Source organism: Camelina sativa, chromosome 3 (assembly GCF_000633955.1).
Source record: "Camelina sativa cultivar DH55 chromosome 3, Cs, whole genome shotgun sequence".
NCBI classification, from domain to species: domain Eukaryota; kingdom Viridiplantae; phylum Streptophyta; class Magnoliopsida; order Brassicales; family Brassicaceae; genus Camelina; species Camelina sativa.
The window spans coordinates 6,168,354-6,186,856 of NC_025687.1; the positions used below are offsets into that span (position 1 = coordinate 6,168,354).

Sequence of the window (18,503 nt, forward strand, 5' to 3'; positions counted from 1 at the left end):
AACCTCAGAATGTTCATTGCCAATGTTTTCGCAGAAGAAAACTTCTTCCCACCTTTGCTTAAGCGTCAAGCTGTAAAACGTTGATTTCTTCATTTGATCTTTTACATCTCCTTCCATCACAAATATGAAAGGAACATACCATTTCCCTACCACAACACTCTTACCTAAACTAGTAAGCTCTGAGTCTAAGCGAAGCTTTGTGTTAATCCCTTTCGCATCATCTCTTAGACTAAAGTCTCGTGAGTCTTCTGAAGTCGAGTAACTGACCGACCAACCTTTTCTCTTAAGGTAATCTGGTGGCACACCATCGGAAGCAACAGAAGTGGCAGAGTAAAAGAGAGATGATGGCCGGCTTTGATGAATCTCGAATTGTTGGTATATGTCATACGGATCTGCTTGTTGTGGCTTAGCTTCAGGAACATAGGTAAAGCAACAGCAGCTTGAAACTCTCTCTTCTTCTTTTGCACTTGCAGATGCTTTCCTGTAATCACAATTAACTCAATATTTTAGGCTGTGCTATATATCTTATGAAAATTTTGAAATGACAAGTAATAATTACCCAGTATGCTTTCCACGTCTTTGTATAACATAATAACGGTTCGAAGACAATGGTTGATCAAGAACAGGGATGAACACAACAGGGGTACGATGTGTCTGGCTTCCTCCTCCTGCTCCTCCTCCTCCACTGCTATATGTTGCTGCGAGCTTCACGTTTTGTGGAAACGGCAAGCCTTTAAGTCTACCTTCGTAGCAAGAACCAAAGCAGCAAGTGGCCTGTGATTCTTCGTCTTGAATCACCATTATGCCGGAGTTTGGACCTTCTGGTGGAAGCAGTTTCAGCTCCGATGGGTTCTTCTGGTATTCAGATAAAAGCCTTGTAACATACATCTTAAAATTTGGTTCTTGTGATGGTGATAATACTTGGAGAAGGAGCTCTGTTTCATCTTTATAGGCTTATGATTAAGCAAATTCTTTGTAGAATAGATTTGACTTTTTGATGTTAGAATCTAATCACGTTGTAGGAAAATTTCTTGGGAGGCTGTTACGGTATCAAGTGTCTTTATACAATAGCATAAAAAGGCATAGAAGTCTTTGCCTTTTGATTTGACTTTATGCAAAGACCTGTAATGCAGAGTATGTGACAATTTATTAACTTGATTAACAAGTTTTTCGTATATAATTTAGGTTTTAATTAATTCTCAAAGACTCAAAGCTGTGATCTCTACTTTGCTACGAGCCTACGAGGTCAACAAATACATCATGAAGGGTACGTAATGTTAAGCAATCAAACTTAGATTTCATTTAAATTGAGTTTTATTACATGAAATATATATAAATGCGATCTTGAGTTTACATGAACTTGCATAAACTTATTACCAAATTAATTATTGGACCAAAAGATGACATGCACACAAAGAAACTGCACAAACGATGAATTATGAAACTCAATCCCACTTACTCTTTAACTTGTCAACATCTTTAAACTCATATGTCACCACCAAACTCCCATCCATTCTCTTCAATTCAAAGCTCTCTTTCAACACGTAACATCGATAACTCTTCCAATGTGATGAACCGCCTTCGTATATCTCTGATCTATTAATGTTGGATCTTTCACCTTTGTTTAACCACCCAAACCTTTCTTCTTCCCATTTCATCCTCTCCACAACAACAGACCCAAGACCTATCTTTTTGTCCTCTCTCTCATCCCCTAAGACACTAAACCAAACAAATCCACCACCTATAGTCTCTCTCGTAATAGTTTCTTGTCCCTCAAGCTTCACCACTTTTGTTTCTACGTCAACATCAAGAACAACCTGATCTCCTCTTTTCTCGTTGTTATTAACGTTTTCGCATGAGTAAACCTCTTCCCATCTTTGTTTAAGCGTCATGCTGTAATAAGTTGAGCTCTTGACCTGATCTTTTGCGTTTCTTTCTTCACGAATATGAAAGGGGCATACCATTTCCCTAACACAACACTTGAATTCACATTGTTGGGCAGCTCGGAACGAAGCTTAGTATTAATCCCCTTTGCATCATCTGTCAAACCAAAGTCTTGGGAGTTCGAGTACCCAACGGTCCAATACTCTCTCTTAAGGAACTTTGGTGGTATGCCATCAGGGGCAACAGAAGTGGCAGTGTAGTATCGAGATGATATTGGGCGTTGGTGGATCTGGAATTGCTGATACATGTCATAAGGATCTGCTTCTTGTGGCTTAACTTCAGGAACATAGCTAAAGCAAAAGCAGCAGGGGACTGTGTCGTCCTCTTTTGCACTTGCTGAAGCTCCTCTGCAATAAGAAAATTACAAGAAGAATATTAGTTTATTTATTTATGTATACACCCTTTTGTGCAGGCTAGGTATGAGCTCTAAGATTTGTGGTCATACCCTAAGTGCTTCCCACGTCGTTGAATGACATAATAACGGTTCGAAGAATAAGGCTGATCAAGAACAGGAATGAACAAAACCGGATCATGGTAACTGCTACTGTTTTTCCAGTTCCGGTTCTGTAAGTCACAGTTAGCTTCGCGTTCTGTGGGAACGGTAGGCCTCTAAGTTCACCATCATAGCAAGTACCGAAGCAACAAGTCGGCTTTGACTCTTCATCTTGAATCACAAGTACGCCGGTGTTTGGACCTTCCGGCAACGTTTGTGTTGAGTTTCCCTGGTATTCGGAGAGATGCCTTGTAACATACATCTTGAATTCAGAATCTTTCAGGTGACTGATTAGAAATCTAAAGACGTGATATGTTTATATATAGAAGTATAGCACCACGTATTGGGAGGATAAAGTCATACGCAAATTTTACAAGTTATTGTTTAAAGACTCTTTTTACAAGTTAAAATTCAAAAGTTATGAGCTTGACTTGGTTTTAAAAACCTGTCAATGGAGAATCATTCAAACAATTTAATAAACTTACAAGATTGGGATGTTCTAGAATCAAACACATGAACTTGCAGAAAGCTTTCATTAAATGAACACACCATAAGTTGCACACACGTAACGCACAAAGAAGCTGAAATAAACTCAATCCCACTTGCTCTTCAACTTATCAACATGTCTAAACTCATACGTCAATACCAAACTCCCATCAGTTCTCTTCAATTCAAAGGTCTCTACCAATACATAGCATCTAAAACTCTTCCAATGCGGTCCACCGCCTTCAAATTTCTCAGATCTCTTAATGCTAGACTTCATCTGATCGCCTTTCTTCGACCACCCGAACCTCTCCTCTTCCCATTTCATTCTCTCCAAGACCACAGAGCCAAGACCTATCTTCTCAGTCACTGAGACATTAAACCAGACAACTCCATCTGAATCCACACCTTTTGTCTCACTTGCAATCTTCTCTCCTTCAAGCTTAACCACTTCCGTTTCCACCTCCACATCCACTACAACCTCACAATGTTTATTGTCGACGTTTTGGCAGAAGAAAACCTCTTCAAATCGTTGGTGAAGGGTCACGCTGTAATACATGAATTTCTTCATCTGATCTTTTGCATCTCCTTCCTTTACAAACAAGAACGGAACATACCATTTCCCAACTACAACGCCCTTATAGATATCAGGAAGCTCATAACGAAGCTTTACATCTACACCCTTTGCATCATCAATCAAACCATAGTCTTGGGAAGACGAGAAAGAAACCGCCCAACCTTTTCTCCTTAGGAACCGAGGTGGTATCCCATCTGAAGCAACAGATGTAGCGAAGAACTTCTGTGTTGATGATCCTTTTTGATGTATCTCAAATTGTTGGTATATATCAAAAGGATCAAGAGGCCTTGGCGTAGCATTAGAGACATAAGTAAAGCAAATGCAACAAGAAGCTCTGTCCCCTTCTTTTGCACTAACACATGCTTCACTGCAAAATTGAAAGAAGTAAATCCTATGCAGAAGATTACACGTTTCGAATTACTATGCATAAGAAAGATTCAAGATTTTGAAGTTACATAACCATCCAACAGCTAAATACACATCAAGGTAGAAAATCACCCTGTGTGTTTCCCGCTTCGCCTTATTACGTAGTAATGATTGGAGGAAGGTGGCTGATGAAGAACAGGGATGAGCGCGACTCGGTCAAGCAAGACAATTCTGTCATCTCCGGCTATATATTGAAAACAAACCGCAAATAAGAAACAGAAACAGAGTAAAGGAACAAGTTTGGAAAAGATATAGTTAAGGAGTTAACAGAAAAATAACTAACTTCCAATTTGGTATTTGACGGTGACTTTTGTGTTCTGAGGAAACGGCAAACCATTGAGATCACAGTCAAAGCATTTGCCAAAACAGCATGTAGGCTGTGACTCTTCGTCTTGAATCACCAATACGCCGGAGTTTGGACCTTCCGTTGGAAGCAATGTTAGCTCTGACGGGTTTCTTTGGTATTCAGACAAACGCTTTGTCACATACATCTCTTCTTGATTCTTTCTTACTTAAGATCTTCTAACCTGTCATGGTTTATATAAAACAAAGGATCATAAGAACGTGCAAGGAAGTTTACTAAGCTAGTGTTTATAAATAATATGACATTTGACCCAATCTGAAAGTTGACTTAAACATTTGTCAGAATCTCCTGTGGATGAGTTCCAAGAACACAGAGAAATCTCAATATTTTATTGAAAAAGGCTTTAGATAAATAATCAAATACAATAATCACACTGACCAATGGATTCATGTCATTGAGATTGAGAATGCTTTTGCAGATTCGTTATGTGAGAAACTACTTAATCCCATTTGGTTTTGACCTTATCGACGTGAGTAAATTCATATGTTAAGACCAAACTCCCATCCATCCTCTTCAACACAAATCTCTCTATCAGAACATAACACTGATAACTTGTCCAAAAGCTACCATCTTTTGATTTCTTCAATTTCTTACCCGCCATTGCTTGCTCCTGGTCACCTTTGCTTGTCCACCCAAATCTCTCTTCTTCCCATTTCATTCTCTCAACAACAACTGATCCTAAACCAATCTTTTCATCTCCAACCCCAAACCACACAAACCCGTTTGCTTCCACACCTCTTTCAATCTCTTCTTGTCCCTCAAGCTTAACAACTTCTGTCTCTCCTTGTACATCAAATACAACATCACGCTTCTCACTTTTGTCGTCATCACAAGAAAAAACTTCTTCCCATCTTTGTTCAAGAGTCATGCTGTAATACATCGAATTCTTGATCTGATCCTTTGCGTCTCTTTCTTTCACGAATATGAACGGGACATACCACTTCCCAACCACAGTGCTCATACCAAGATTGGGAAGCTCGGAACGAAGCTCTGTGTTGACTCCTTTTGCATCATCTGTCAGTTTAAAGTCTTGGGACCTCAAGCATTCAACATTCCACTCTCTATTCCTGAGAAACCATGGTGGAACCCCGTCAGGAGCAACAGATGTTGCGTAATAATAACGCTTACGTGAAGATGGATTCTTTTGATGGATCTCGAATTGTTGGTATATGTCAAAAGGATCTAGCTGTTTGTGTTTAGCTTCAGCAACTTGCTTGATACAAAAGCAGGAGGTGACCAAAGGATCTTCCTCTTTCGCACTACCAGCCGCTTTACTGCAATGACACCAAAGATTTATAAACATTTATGGTTATATAAAAGAAGAAAGAATAGATTTTGCGGATTCAAATTCATACCCTGAATGCTTCCCATGTCGTTTAATAGCGTAATAACAGTTTGAAGAAAGAGGCTTATCAAGAACAGGAATGAACATAACTGGGTCGCGAGTAGCGTCATCCCCTCCGATATTGAACGTGACTGCTAGCTTAAGATTTTGCGGCAATGGCAAATTATTTAGACAAGTGTCCAACACCAACCACGAGCTGAAGCAGCATGTAGCCCGTCTATATGAGTCTTGGTCTTGGATTACCAAAATTCCAGAGTTTGGACCTTCAGGAGGGGGCCGTGTTAGCTCTGCTGGATTCCTCCGGTACTCTGACAAACGCCTTGTAATGTACATTTTTCACAGTAAACCAAATAGAGTTGTGGGAGTTGGAGAAAAACTTGACCCTATATTATAGACAAAACAACTCCTTAGAAGAGCAATTGACAAGGTGACTTGACTTTTCAAGATGGCTCGTTGTAGGAAACTTCAAGGAAACTTACTTGATAAAGATCTTAGGCCTACCCTAATGTCACCTCTCCTCAAGTGTCTCTAAAATAAGATAAACAAAGTCTCTGCCAACTCTGTATCATGACACCCACTCTGCATCATGAAGATTCTGTCCACACCTTATTGCATCATCACTCAGCAGTCAAGTATTCAACGCAACAACAACACTCTAACTAAACTTCCCATTGTAGTACCCGATTCCAGGCAACAACCATACATTTTCAAACCAAAGGGTTTCAAAACTTTCAAGAAATCGACATGGGTCATCTGTTACGAATAGCAAAGTCTCGTTGTGGCAGAAACAACAAGAATCCTATAAGACCAGCCTCTTAAATCACTAGAAAACGCACCAGCGGCTTCGGAAAATATATTTCTATTATAGTGTCGTTCTTGATTGAGTAGCCAAGGAGAGATTTTTACAAAAAGCTGCCAAGATCGATTGTACCGTTCTTCATCGAGCTGCCAAGACAAATTAGGACCCAAAGCTGCCTGCTTTTTCTCTTGTATCGTGCCTGACGAAAACGTCTGAGCCATTGAGTTCTTCTTCTTCAATTAGGGTTTTCGAATCTGGGTCTGACCCACGAGCCAGTCTACCTGAACTATGAATCTTCCGGCAGAGAGACATCGTTACCTCCTCCGGCGGATTATAGGTTTCTCACGTTCCTGAATCAAAAAGGTCTCTTTTTTTTTTTTTTGTGTTGATAAAAAACTCAATTTTATATATTCATTTAAATAGAGCTTACACTTTGTTACAATTTTACAATTACAGGTCATCAATTCAGCGTAAAAAATAAAATAAAATAAGCGTAAAAAAAAATAGAAAGAGAAACTCAAGTCAACGTTTCAGAAAGAAAAGAAAAAAAAAAAAAAATCAATATTGAATAGTCCTCAACTTATCAGCATGTCTAAACTCATATGTCAATACCGAAGTCCCATCCATTCTCTTCAATTCAAATCTCTCAACCAATACATAACATTTATAACTCTTCCATTGCGATGAACCACCGCCTTCGAACCGATCAACTCTCTTCACCTTCACTCTGTTTCCGTCTATCTTCTTCCACCCGAAACTCTTCTCTTCGCTTTCCATCCTCTCTACAACCACAGACCTTAGACCTATCTTCTTGTCTTGTCCTTCTTGATCTTTAACATGGAACCAAACTATACCTTTAGCATCCACTTTTGTTGTTTTTATATTAATCTTTTGTCCCTCAACGTTAGTCACTTGGAGTTCAAGATCAACATCAACAACAACCTCAACACAGGCTTTATCATTGTCAACATTCTCGTAGACAAAAACCTCTTCCCACCTTTGATGAAGCGTCATGTTGTAATACATTGATATCTTCACTTGATCTACTATGTCTCCTTCCTTGACAAATATGAAAGGGACGTACCATTTCCCTACGACAACGTTCATATCAAGACCGGGAAGCTTAGAACGAAGCTCTACGTTAAGACCCTTTGCGTCATCTATGAGATTGAAGTCTTGTAGGGTAGAAGTCGAGTTTTCTATCGTCCAGCCTTGTCTCATTAGGGATACAGGTAGCAAAGCATTAGGAGCAACGGGCTTTGCGTAATAGTAACAACGGGAATACGATGAGTTAGTTGTGATCACGACTTGCTGGTGAATGTCATAAGGATCTGGTTGTGGTTTCTTAGACCTATGGACATGGTTAAATTTAATGCAGAAGCAGCATGTGACTCTCTCCACCTCTCTTTCATTACTATTAGATGATTCTCTGCAAACCAAAAAATTCAAGCGTTTCCTAATTGAGATTTTCAAAACACATTTGGCATCTGAATTGTTAAATGACAAAAATAACTTCGATATGAAAAAATCTTGTCAAATTACACCAAACCTAAATGTCATGCCTAAAGTCTATATGGCAAGATTNCAGACCTTAGACCTATCTTCTTGTCTTGTCCTTCTTGATCTTTAACATGGAACCAAACTATACCTTTAGCATCCACTTTTGTTGTTTTTATATTAATCTTTTGTCCCTCAACGTTAGTCACTTGGAGTTCAAGATCAACATCAACAACAACCTCAACACAGGCTTTATCATTGTCAACATTCTCGTAGACAAAAACCTCTTCCCACCTTTGATGAAGCGTCATGTTGTAATACATTGATATCTTCACTTGATCTACTATGTCTCCTTCCTTGACAAATATGAAAGGGACGTACCATTTCCCTACGACAACGTTCATATCAAGACCGGGAAGCTTAGAACGAAGCTCTACGTTAAGACCCTTTGCGTCATCTATGAGATTGAAGTCTTGTAGGGTAGAAGTCGAGTTTTCTATCGTCCAGCCTTGTCTCATTAGGGATACAGGTAGCAAAGCATTAGGAGCAACGGGCTTTGCGTAATAGTAACAACGGGAATACGATGAGTTAGTTGTGATCACGACTTGCTGGTGAATGTCATAAGGATCTGGTTGTGGTTTCTTAGACCTATGGACATGGTTAAATTTAATGCAGAAGCAGCATGTGACTCTCTCCACCTCTCTTTCATTACTATTAGATGATTCTCTGCAAACCAAAAAATTCAAGCGTTTCCTAATTGAGATTTTCAAAACACATTTGGCATCTGAATTGTTAAATGACAAAAATAACTTCGATATGAAAAAATCTTGTCAAATTACACCAAACCTAAATGTCATGCCTAAAGTCTATATGGCAAGATTATAATATCATAAGAAATAGTTATAGTCATACCTTGAATAGAACCCGCACCGTTCATAAGTGTAATAACGGTTAGAAGATAGAGGTTGACCAAGAACAGGTATGAACACAACAGGATCACGATGAACAGTATTGTTCTGTCCACCATCGTCGCGTCTCACGGTCAACGCTGCATTCTGTGGAAACGGTAATCCTCTGAGGAAAATCTCGTAGCAGAAACCAAAGCAACAAGTGGTCAACGACTCTTCATCTTGAATCACAAGTACACCGGAGTTTGGACCTTCCGGTGGAGGTTTCTTGAGTTCCGAGGGGTTCTTCCGGTATTCCGATAAACGCCTTGTGACATACATTATGTTGTGTTTTACTTCTATGATTTTTGTAAACAATGTTGATGTACATTTTTTTATAGGTTCTTGAAATATGTTGACTTTTGGTTGGTTAAAGTTATGCCTTGACTTTCAGATATGAGTCTTCTCCCAAGTTCAATGTTTTGGTGTGATGTTAGGAAATAGGAACTCAATGTATAACTTCTATAGGGTTTTTTAAATGCGAGAGAACATACACTATGCTTTCTTTATCGAACTCTTTGTAGTCGTCTTATAAAAAGTCAAAAGTCAACCAATTCCTAATCCAGGCTTGGAAAACTCGGTATGTTCTCCTGAATGTTCAACTAATATAATTTTCTTAATATTTCAAGAAAGTTTTCGTATTTTTCCCATGCGTAAAGCCAAAACTAGAACATTACACTAAGTTCTACATAAATTCACCTATCCCGATCAAACAAAGACAACAATGATAAAGAAGAAATACATCACCGATCCAAACAGGTCCATATCGATCCAACGGTCCACACAAAAAACGCATTACGATAATGCCATTACCCTTTAAGGTTCCTTTTCAAGCTTCTTTACGCGTGATCCTGTGGAATAGCAAGAACAGATGGATATAAAAATTTATTATGTTTTCAAAACAAATATATTGACCTTTTTTAACCCAAAATTTTCACCTGAAGCAGTAGATTCCAAGAGCTTCAGTGATCTCATGAATGACCGATGTTGCAAAGTGCAAGTATAATGACACTGTTATGCATCAAATACAAAAGATGGTTTAGAGTGCGAAAAATGAATAGCTAAATCAGGTTTTGTTTCTTCTCTTTAGGAGCAAACCTGTGAATATGCAGTAGCCAAGAAGAACCCATACTTCGTCGACTAGAGGAACCCTGGAATATGAAGTTTCTCTAGTGTTTAAGACAAATAAGGGATGAGCTTTGTGGGGGGAAATGTAAAGAGAGAAACATACCCAGCATTCAGTCTCGCGGTTAGAGCATTTGCAAGTGCAAAAGGAAGATAGAGTAGAGACTGCATTTTTGAGTCAAAAGATTTCATAAGATTGCATTTCCAGAACCAGTAAGATGAAGAATTGGCGAAAGAAAAAGTTATCAAACTTACCATGCACATGTTTGTTTTCAGTCCTTTTGGCTCATCACACAAGTGAGCAAGAATCATCCTTCCCTGAAAGAGAAAAACAAAGATACTTATGTTCTCTTAAAACCTTTTTCGTAATGATTGTAATATTGATCTAACTTAGAGAGATTTAGATCAACACATACCACTAGAAATCCAAATGCAAGTCCAGTTCCGAGTACAACTAAGTGAGGGTACGTTGCTATGAGATTGATTGGAGACAAGTAATCCCTGGAAGAAATAGGATCCATATTAATCTTCAATGATTAAGAGGGAGTAAGATTGTGTGGTCTTTTCAAAAGAGAAGAAAACAAGACTTTACCATATCAAAACCCCTCCAAGCAGGACAACGAAGGGATACAACTGAAAACAAGATTTAAACAGAACATTAATCCTGCAACATAAAATAAGTAACTGTAAATCAATTGGTAGTTAGGCGATTACCATAGCTAATGCCAACACCATGCTTCCTTGTCTTGATTGAACAACTTTGTAGACATTTGACACACTGAAAAAAACACAACCGCATATGAATCAGCTTAGAAACCACAACCTTCACAACTTGAAAGAACTCTAGTTGAACACTCGAGGATATGCTTTTTCAATTATATCACAACTTTCATTGTTGAGAAAGAAATACAGAATCATGTGAAAAAAGTAAGTTCTTTTTTTGAATCTATTTTATCACAAAGGTTTAAAATTTCTATATCGACTGTTAAAAGTTTGAAAGACTTACTTGAATGCAACAGTTGGTATAACAGCAAAAGCGATCATCATGTATAGCACTGCTCTAGAAGTTTGGATCTCTAAAACACAGAACAATCAAGAGCTCAAAAACAAACTTTTATAATGAAATCAAGAAAGTATCGCAGCAAGAAAAATTGTAGGAAAAGCAATGCCGGAGATATTTTACCATTCACAAATGGCACCCAACTAAACAATGGTATGGACTGCCCCAACTGCTGAGCCCACCATTCAGCACCTTCAGACAAGGAAAAAAAAACGATCGAGTTGAAGTAAAGACCAAACCCAAGTCTAGAAAGAATTTGGACTGTAATGAGTTGATTACAGATTGTCCAAGCATTTTAAATATGGGTGAAATTTTCAAGAATTGTAGAAAAGAAAGAAGCATACCAACAATGGCTGTGAAGAAGTGGCTGACAAATATAAGTGCAAGACCCTCTGTAGGCCCATTGATAACAGGAAGAATAAGTGTGTTTGTGAAATAGCTAGAGAAGGGTAAGGAAGGAAATGTATTAGTAATCTCTAAAAACAATTTTACACAAAATATTGATGTTTTATAAGACATAAGAAGTTGCAGGCAGTACTTACTGTTCCCATGTAGCTCCATAAAACGGAATAGCTGAAATAACCCAGAACCAGAAAGTATCTCTTCCACACATTGCGGTGCTTCCAAATGCCATGGCTTCAAACTGTTTTCATTGCAAAACCTTCAGCACGAATCCAGGATGAGTGATAAATAGGAAAAAAAGATAACAGCATTGTTAATTTCATACCGCACAAGCAAGTGCATCACAACCTGCAATATTGGAACACATGTCAGAAAAAATCTAAAAACAAACTGAAGACAGATAATCAAAGGAGGAACATGGGAAAAATAATTCACCATGATCGAAAAGCTCTCCAAGGGGGCTAGAGGAATTTGTCCTTCTTGCTTGCTTCCCATCAACCGCATCAAATGTCTAATAAAAGCTCAAAATGTGTCAGGAAAAAACTTAAAGCTCCTTCACAAGCAGCTAAGAAAGTTAACTTCTGAAAAGAGAGAGGCGCAGACCTGATACAAGAATAGAAGTAAACCATGTGCGAAGTGAACCCATCGTGGAGGCGGAGAATCCAACTGAGGTGAATATATCTAAGACATATAAAGAAAAGAGTCTTCAAAATCAAATCCATATGCAGACAGAGGAAATGTTTATAAACAGGAAAGCAACCAAACACTTAAAGAGACTAAAGAACAAGACATCAATGAATCATGACTCACATAGCCTAGCAGGGAAGATGTGACTAGAAACATAAACCCCATTAGCGTTATCTGCGAGGCAAAAACACAAAGCCAGAAGTCGTTAACTCGAGCCTATTGATCATACCACATAACCTAAAATGGACAAAGAAGGAATTACTTATACCATGTTTGGTCTGGATATGGTTCAAAGGCAGTAACAGAGAAACACACATGAAAAGACAAGCAGAGTAAAAACATAAGTCAGGAGATAACCTCAATAAGTAAAACTAAAAGGAGACTTTTTTATATACTAAGCGAAATAGCATCAAACAGATACACTTACGGCATCCATAGAGGGAAGACTTTGACAAATCGAGTCCAAAAAGGTTGAAGCACGTATTTGGCGAGATAAGAGTGATCAACTCCACTGTATTTGTACCTATGAAGAGCTGCTACACCATGAGCTCCTATGTAACCCATTATTATCTACTCCTGATTCACAAAACAAGATTCCCAAAATAATGTTAGTGTCAAAATTCAAACTACACGACACTAAAGCATGGATCTTGAATATCTCACTAGCACTTTTTACATTCCCTAAACGCTAAAAATCAACAAAACGAGCATAACCCATCTACAAAAGAACAAAACTTTGCTCGGAACTAAGACGGTACATTCGAGATTTGAGTGAATTTTGGATCTTTTTTGCTACAGAGAAGAGTAACTTACGAGACGGTCCGGTTGTTCTTGGCGGCAAAATCAGATTACGAGCCTTTCTCGTCTCGGTTGTCTCAAAAAGAGAAAGAAAGAGACAAAGAGAGAGACGTAATCTCTCTCTCTATTTCCCTATAGCAACGGCGAAGCGGGACGAGAGGACCAGAAGCTAAAAAGAGAGAGAGGAGAGGGCTTTGCGTTTCTTCCGCGTTTCTTCCGCGTTTCCCACACGTGTAAACTATATTCCCCTTTTTTCATTTTGATTATTATTTTCTTTTTTTTCATTCACAAATAAAAATATCTTTCTAAAGCCGACATCAACAAAGTTGCAAGATCGGACATGCAATGTTGATGTTGTTGTAATGCAATACTTTAATGTTAGTTAGACTTGTGTGCCTTAACTTATTAACGATGCAAAACAAATGTCCAACATTACTTGAATGACAAAACAATTGACGGTGATGTTTAATCTTTGGAGTATAAACAAATGAGAAAGAAGTAAATATCAACAACTATTAGAAACTCTTTGTACCATCTTTGGTCAAATTACATTAAAGTTTTACTCTTGTGGATTCAACAGTTTTGTCATTTTATCCACAATCATATACAAAGCATGTTCATAAATGGTAACAATAAAGAGAGAGAAGGAGAGTCAGATTCAATCTTGAAGGAAGAGGAACTGAGCTTGAGGAGAAACACGCGGATACCTGAGCAATTCGACAACCATATCCATTTTCGCATCTTTATCTGTTAAACTCGATGATACAATGACTGTCTCCAAAACTGGAGAAGTTCCCAGCAAGAATCTGATAAATTCCAACTCATTTCTTATCCCAGAGACGTCTGTCATCTTCACGGTTTCGAGTCTCGGGAGTTGGTAGTCGAAGTAATCTCTTTCGAAAAGGTCAAAACCTTCTTCTTCAAGAGGAAAAAGTTGGATTGGTGAAGCCTACAAAGATAACATAAGATGATGAATTTGGAGAATAGCAATTTTGTGGCCACATTTACGAAACTTTTGAAAGAGAGAGTTAACATACCGAGACTTTGAGCTCTTTAAGGTTGGGAGAGTGAGTGACCAAACGAAGAAGAACTAGTACTTCATTAGCATCTTCAAAACTTACTTGGTATAGTTCTATAGTCTTAAGATGAATGTAAGTAATTGGAAGCCTTCCCGGGTCATCTCCTATGCTCAAATACTGAAATCAAAGAACGGGGATACATATATAACTTTTATTGATAACGATAATGTCTCCTAAAGTTCTAAGGTGAAGGGAAGTTACCTTTGTAAAGTAGATATAACCAACGAGCTTCTCAAGAAGGGGCACACCTCCAAGGAACTTAACAAGATTATAATCAGAACTCTGCTCAAAATCAGTAACATCCTCATGCATGTACATTGAAACCGATATTGCAACTAGCTTGGGAGTATTCTCAAGGAAAATGTCTTTGAACTCGCCGTCTAGATACAAGTACATGAGATTCGGAGCAGATATACTCAAAACCAAACTGTCAAAGTAAGACAAAGACAAGAACTCTAGAAGCGGACATCCAGAGATCAGACTCTCAATCACCTCAGGAGCAACAAGGATCTGGTGAAGGTTTAAACTCTTGAGAGACGAAAACCCTTTGAAACACCGAGGAGGATCAAACTCGCAATGACATAACTCCAAACGTGTCAGTTTCAAACAGTTGAAGAGACAAGAAGGAGCCCTGAACTCTCCTTCACCTAACTCAAGAACAAGCTCCTTAATTCCATTCCTCGAAAGAAAAAGCAACCACTGATCAATATCAGGACGGCATTGCAAGAAAGAAGTAGAGAGCTGAAACTTATGGATAGGTCCTTGGTGAAGGAGAAGCACTCCGGTCACAAATCTGACAAGATTGGTCTCAACAACGCAACGGTCAGTAGAAGGAGAGACACATTTCTCATCAAAGACGAGATCAGTGAGTGTAGACCATTTATATCTCCATCTGCTAGATAACACACTTGTTCTTATCGCCTCTCTAATCGAAAGACGAGTCAGGATATTCTCAATTATGCTTTGAGGTAGATCGCTTATGAAATCTGGGAATTCACCCATCTAAACATGAATAACACATACAAAATTCACAATCAATGCTCATTACAAACATGCATTTTGATTTCAAACCCAGAAATTTTTTAAGAAATTGACCTCAAACAAAATCCAATTCCCACAAAACCCCTTCAGAACCTTAAAACCCTAATCAGTGATCACCTCTCTTGGATAAAAATCACAAAAAGATTGAAAAAGAACCCACCTTTGATCAAGGAAAGAGACATAGATTGCGATTTTTCTTGCAATGCAACTAAACCAAAAACTCGAAATTTTGGTAACCCAGAGAAATATAATTTAGAGAAAAAAGACTGAACCTTTTTTTTGTTGTCGTTGTTGTTGTCTCCTTTATCTGGTTTTGTCGAGCGGTGGCTGACTTGATCGGTGAAGTTCAAATAGAGAGATGGAGAAATTAGCAGAGAAGATCGCTGATTTTGCTCTCGTCATCGTTTTACTACATTTTTCATTTCGTTACTTTTGCGTTTTAAGGTTGCGTTTGCCGGTTGGTCAATGTTTTATCTTCCTAATCTCGCCTCAAAGACCGCGCGTTACATTACATAACTAAACTATATTGTATTTTATTTATTTATTTTGTCCTAGACGATACATTACAGCATTACGCACGCCAATCAAATTGCTTCGGAGGTTGAAGATAAAAAATGACAATGGCATTGAAGCCAATGATAGCATTGTAAGAAGCATGAATTAGTTAGATATTTTATTATGAATGGTGAGTGATCCAAAACGAGAATTGAATACAATACAATAAACAAAGATCTGGAGTTTGTTTCAGACTACATACAAATCAATACAACTATAATTTTCGATGTTAACCGAATTCCAAATCATTAAGAATGAGAGATCCTAAATCCATCTGTACTATGAGTTGGTCCAATGTTTGGAGATTGGAGACTCATGTCGGCAAAAGAATCTGAACATGTTAATAGGTAACGCTGTGCTTTTACATGTCATATTAACCAGACGAAAGTTACTACTTTTGTGATCAATCAAATCAGTCTTCGTGTTCTTCTTCACCTTCAGAATCTACAAAAACAAAAAACAAAAACAACCTTGAGGGTTTCTTCTTAACCTGGATGGTGTGAAACATCTGATTCTGTAATCCAGTTCTTACCAGATCTGACATCTTCGCTAAGCTTGCCTCTATCTTGTATTTGTTTCACAAGCATCCGATACATCAAAACCCACCAGTAAATGTGGAGCACAAGCAAGCAATAGAGGAGAGTGTTGAACATGTAGTAGTAAATTGGTCCTTCAATTGGGTGCTTATCCTTATCCAGCTCCAAAACTACTTCATAGCTGAGACAAAATATGTAATACATAAATAATAAGGGGGCATACATTTGGAGGACAACTAACTGTGAGGAAGTACATCAATAATATATACAAACCTGGTGCTCCATAGGATCCAAAAGGGATAGTAAATGAGTCGGAGAATGATCCAAGACAAAACGAAAAGAATGAATGAAATGCTCGCAACTCTTTCAGCTCCACTATATTTAGACATTTTCCCCACTTCAAGAAACACATCACTGGCGTCGTGAAGTGCCAGAACAACAGAGCCAACACGGGAGAAGCTATACCGAAACAAGATAGATAGATCAAAACAATGTGGACCAAAAGGAAATTAAATCTAGTTTCTCAGCATAGAAATAGGATGTGACAATGGAAGCATACCTAGCTATGTATGAGAGGACGATAAGAATAAGGGTGGCGATATGATGACCCATTGAAACTCCAAAATCAGAACGCCTCGTTTCCCAGAAAACCATAGCAAAGATGGAGTATGTATAGAACCCAGCCACAAACATATACAAAAGCTTCAACTTTAACCTGCATTAGAGTAGATAGATTATCTCCAAAGAAATTACAAAAACGAGAGTTGTGGTACAAAAAGGTAAGGCCTTGGGAAACATTCTTACTTGGTTTGTTGATCAGGCCAAGTCTGATCTCCAGGGCCAACCCAAAAGTATTTAGTGTTCATAAACCAAGGCTCATTGTAAGTCACAGAAAGAGCAAGAATCTCAGCTGATAGATAGTAAACACACTTCCAGGCCGATTCTTTAAATTTTCTGATCTTCTTCTTCCTCTCGGTTGTGTCATCTCCCATATCCTGCCTATGTTTTCCATAGATCAAATATTTTGCCAATTTCTACAAACACCAATTCCATCATCCAAAAGTTCAAGTTAAAAAAAGGAAGTGAACAAACCCACAAATAAAAAAGGAAACTTTTCCAAACACTAGTTGAAAGTAACCAAAAAGGCAGACACATGAATGATGCAGAACAAAAGAGAGAATACAACACAATCAACATCACAACACACCTACATTCATTCTCACACACACTGAACACTTGTCAAAAGTCACAAAAAGAGAAACTTTCAGATACTACAATCATTCTTCTTTAGTAAAGCTTTTTAAAAAACTTTCAGCTGAAGCAACAACAATCAAGATAAAGCCCATAAACAAAAACAATCACTTTTTAAAAGTGCCTTCAGCAACAATTCACATCACACACAAGATCATCTATAAACGGATCTCTCTCTATAATAATATTTACCTCGAAGACGAATCTATCGAGGAGAAAACGAATCGAAGGGAAGAAGACAGCAAAAAGAGGAAGAACACGAAAATCTTGGTAAACCGGAGATGATTCGAGTTCCCAATTGATTGATATTGATCTCACCGATTCGAGCAAACCCATCTCCGAAATTTCCTCTCTTTAACATGAATCAGAAAGCTTTCTTCTTCCCGGAAAAAAAAAAGGGATCTCCTTTTTTTTTATTTTGGGGTTCTGATTCAGGTGTGGGGAGTTATAATGCTAGTGTTCAAGTACTACTATTACCCCAAATTTGATCGACTCTTACCAACTTACGTGAATCAAAAAAAACTTTGCTCCAAGTAAGCAAAAGATGAACTTTGAACCTTCTCGTTGCTTTAGAGTCTCCTCTACTGTCAAAAAAAAAAAAAAAAGTCTGCAACTTTGTCAACGCGTTAATAAATAAATTAGTACTTGTATCTTCTTTTTAGCTGGCCAATAATGGATTTGATTATATTCTTTTGAAATTGATATAACTGGATCCATTATTGCATGGAAGAATCACATTATGAAAATAATGATTCGTTTTGTTTACTCTTTTTTTCTGAGATTTGATATAATTAGCAAACTATAAGGATTTGAAATTATCACCGATTAAGGAGATAAAATGATTTAAAAAAAAAAAAACTATAAGGATGATTAGTAGAATATACTGTATGAATCTCAATTAATTTAGCTCATAATTGTGTTTCACACTCGTTAAAGCTTTTGTCCACACATGCTCTTTAGTTCAGTCGGTGATTATACTGTAATACTTAATTATATGGTTCTTTCTTTTAAAAAGAACAAAAGTTTTCGAACATCTTAGCTAATGTGTCTTGTATAGATTCATTTAGCCTAGATTCATTCAATATTCGTGCAGG

General features: G+C 37.8%; 7 protein-coding genes and 1 pseudogene across 10 annotated transcripts in view; all 8 read right to left on the minus strand.

The window, feature by feature from the left end:
• The window catches only part of LOC104772466, a gene marked incomplete in the record, with an annotated part of 1,809 nt that extends 804 nt beyond the window's left edge, over positions 1 to 1,005 (minus strand). The window contains 2 exon segments of the mRNA XM_019243435.1: positions 15 to 481; positions 560 to 1,005. Of these exon segments, the coding sequence (XP_019098980.1) occupies positions 15 to 481; positions 560 to 888 (796 nt within the window).
• Positions 988 to 1,259, minus strand: LOC109130240. Its single transcript, XM_019239707.1, has 2 exons — positions 1,243 to 1,259; positions 988 to 1,122 (listed from the first exon to the last, which is right to left on the minus strand). Exons 1-2 carry the CDS (start codon positions 1,257 to 1,259, stop codon positions 1,008 to 1,010), a joined length of 132 nt encoding a protein of 43 aa, XP_019095252.1. The 3' UTR covers positions 988 to 1,007.
• On the minus strand, positions 1,345 to 2,714 carry LOC104772458 (annotated as a pseudogene).
• Positions 2,842 to 4,800, minus strand: LOC104772451. 2 transcript variants are annotated; one of them, XM_019243433.1, is made up of 4 exons: positions 4,666 to 4,800; positions 4,207 to 4,450; positions 3,996 to 4,107; positions 2,848 to 3,864 (listed from the first exon to the last, which is right to left on the minus strand). In XM_019243433.1, exons 2-4 carry the CDS (start codon positions 4,412 to 4,414, stop codon positions 3,030 to 3,032), a joined length of 1,155 nt encoding a protein of 384 aa, XP_019098978.1. In that variant the 5' UTR covers positions 4,415 to 4,450; positions 4,666 to 4,800; the 3' UTR covers positions 2,848 to 3,029. The 2 variants fall into 2 exon arrangements, with proteins under 2 accessions (XP_019098979.1, XP_019098978.1); XM_019243434.1 differs by lacking the exon at positions 4,666 to 4,800 and having other exon boundaries at positions 2,842 to 3,864.
• Positions 6,829 to 9,381, minus strand: LOC104778710. Its single transcript, XM_010503155.1, has 3 exons — positions 8,841 to 9,381; positions 8,029 to 8,654; positions 6,829 to 7,960 (listed from the first exon to the last, which is right to left on the minus strand). The coding sequence occupies exons 1-3, from the start codon at positions 9,155 to 9,157 to the stop codon at positions 6,990 to 6,992; spliced, it is 1,914 nt and encodes a 637-aa protein (XP_010501457.1). The 5' UTR covers positions 9,158 to 9,381; the 3' UTR covers positions 6,829 to 6,989.
• Positions 9,479 to 13,154, minus strand: LOC104772426 (choline/ethanolaminephosphotransferase 1). Of its 2 annotated transcripts, none has more exons than XM_019243432.1 (19): positions 12,963 to 13,154; positions 12,577 to 12,722; positions 12,418 to 12,427; positions 12,273 to 12,323; positions 12,066 to 12,143; positions 11,898 to 11,973; positions 11,788 to 11,810; positions 11,603 to 11,703; positions 11,405 to 11,499; positions 11,184 to 11,252; positions 11,007 to 11,076; positions 10,715 to 10,778; positions 10,593 to 10,633; positions 10,417 to 10,501; positions 10,256 to 10,318; positions 10,107 to 10,165; positions 9,974 to 10,026; positions 9,814 to 9,886; positions 9,479 to 9,726 (listed from the first exon to the last, which is right to left on the minus strand). In XM_019243432.1, the coding sequence occupies exons 2-19, from the start codon at positions 12,711 to 12,713 to the stop codon at positions 9,705 to 9,707; spliced, it is 1,170 nt and encodes a 389-aa protein (XP_019098977.1). In that variant the 5' UTR covers positions 12,714 to 12,722; positions 12,963 to 13,154; the 3' UTR covers positions 9,479 to 9,704. The 2 variants fall into 2 exon arrangements, with proteins under 2 accessions (XP_019098977.1, XP_010495346.1); XM_010497044.2 differs by having other exon boundaries at positions 12,577 to 12,725; positions 12,963 to 13,153.
• Positions 13,443 to 15,528, minus strand: LOC104772473 (F-box/FBD/LRR-repeat protein At1g13570-like). The gene is made up of 4 exons (XM_010497084.2): positions 15,340 to 15,528; positions 14,228 to 15,028; positions 13,985 to 14,143; positions 13,443 to 13,896 (listed from the first exon to the last, which is right to left on the minus strand). Exons 2-4 carry the CDS (start codon positions 15,026 to 15,028, stop codon positions 13,606 to 13,608), a joined length of 1,251 nt encoding a protein of 416 aa, XP_010495386.1. The 5' UTR covers positions 15,340 to 15,528; the 3' UTR covers positions 13,443 to 13,605.
• On the minus strand, positions 15,728 to 18,012 carry LOC104772483 (LAG1 longevity assurance homolog 3-like). Of its 2 annotated transcripts, XM_010497093.2 has the most exons (7): positions 17,917 to 18,012; positions 17,602 to 17,835; positions 16,963 to 17,192; positions 16,718 to 16,873; positions 16,432 to 16,617; positions 16,155 to 16,339; positions 15,728 to 16,066 (listed from the first exon to the last, which is right to left on the minus strand). In XM_010497093.2, exons 2-7 carry the CDS (start codon positions 17,743 to 17,745, stop codon positions 16,035 to 16,037), a joined length of 933 nt encoding a protein of 310 aa, XP_010495395.1. In that variant the 5' UTR covers positions 17,746 to 17,835; positions 17,917 to 18,012; the 3' UTR covers positions 15,728 to 16,034. The 2 variants fall into 2 exon arrangements, with proteins under 2 accessions (XP_010495395.1, XP_010495391.1); XM_010497089.1 differs by lacking the exon at positions 17,917 to 18,012 and having other exon boundaries at positions 17,602 to 17,908.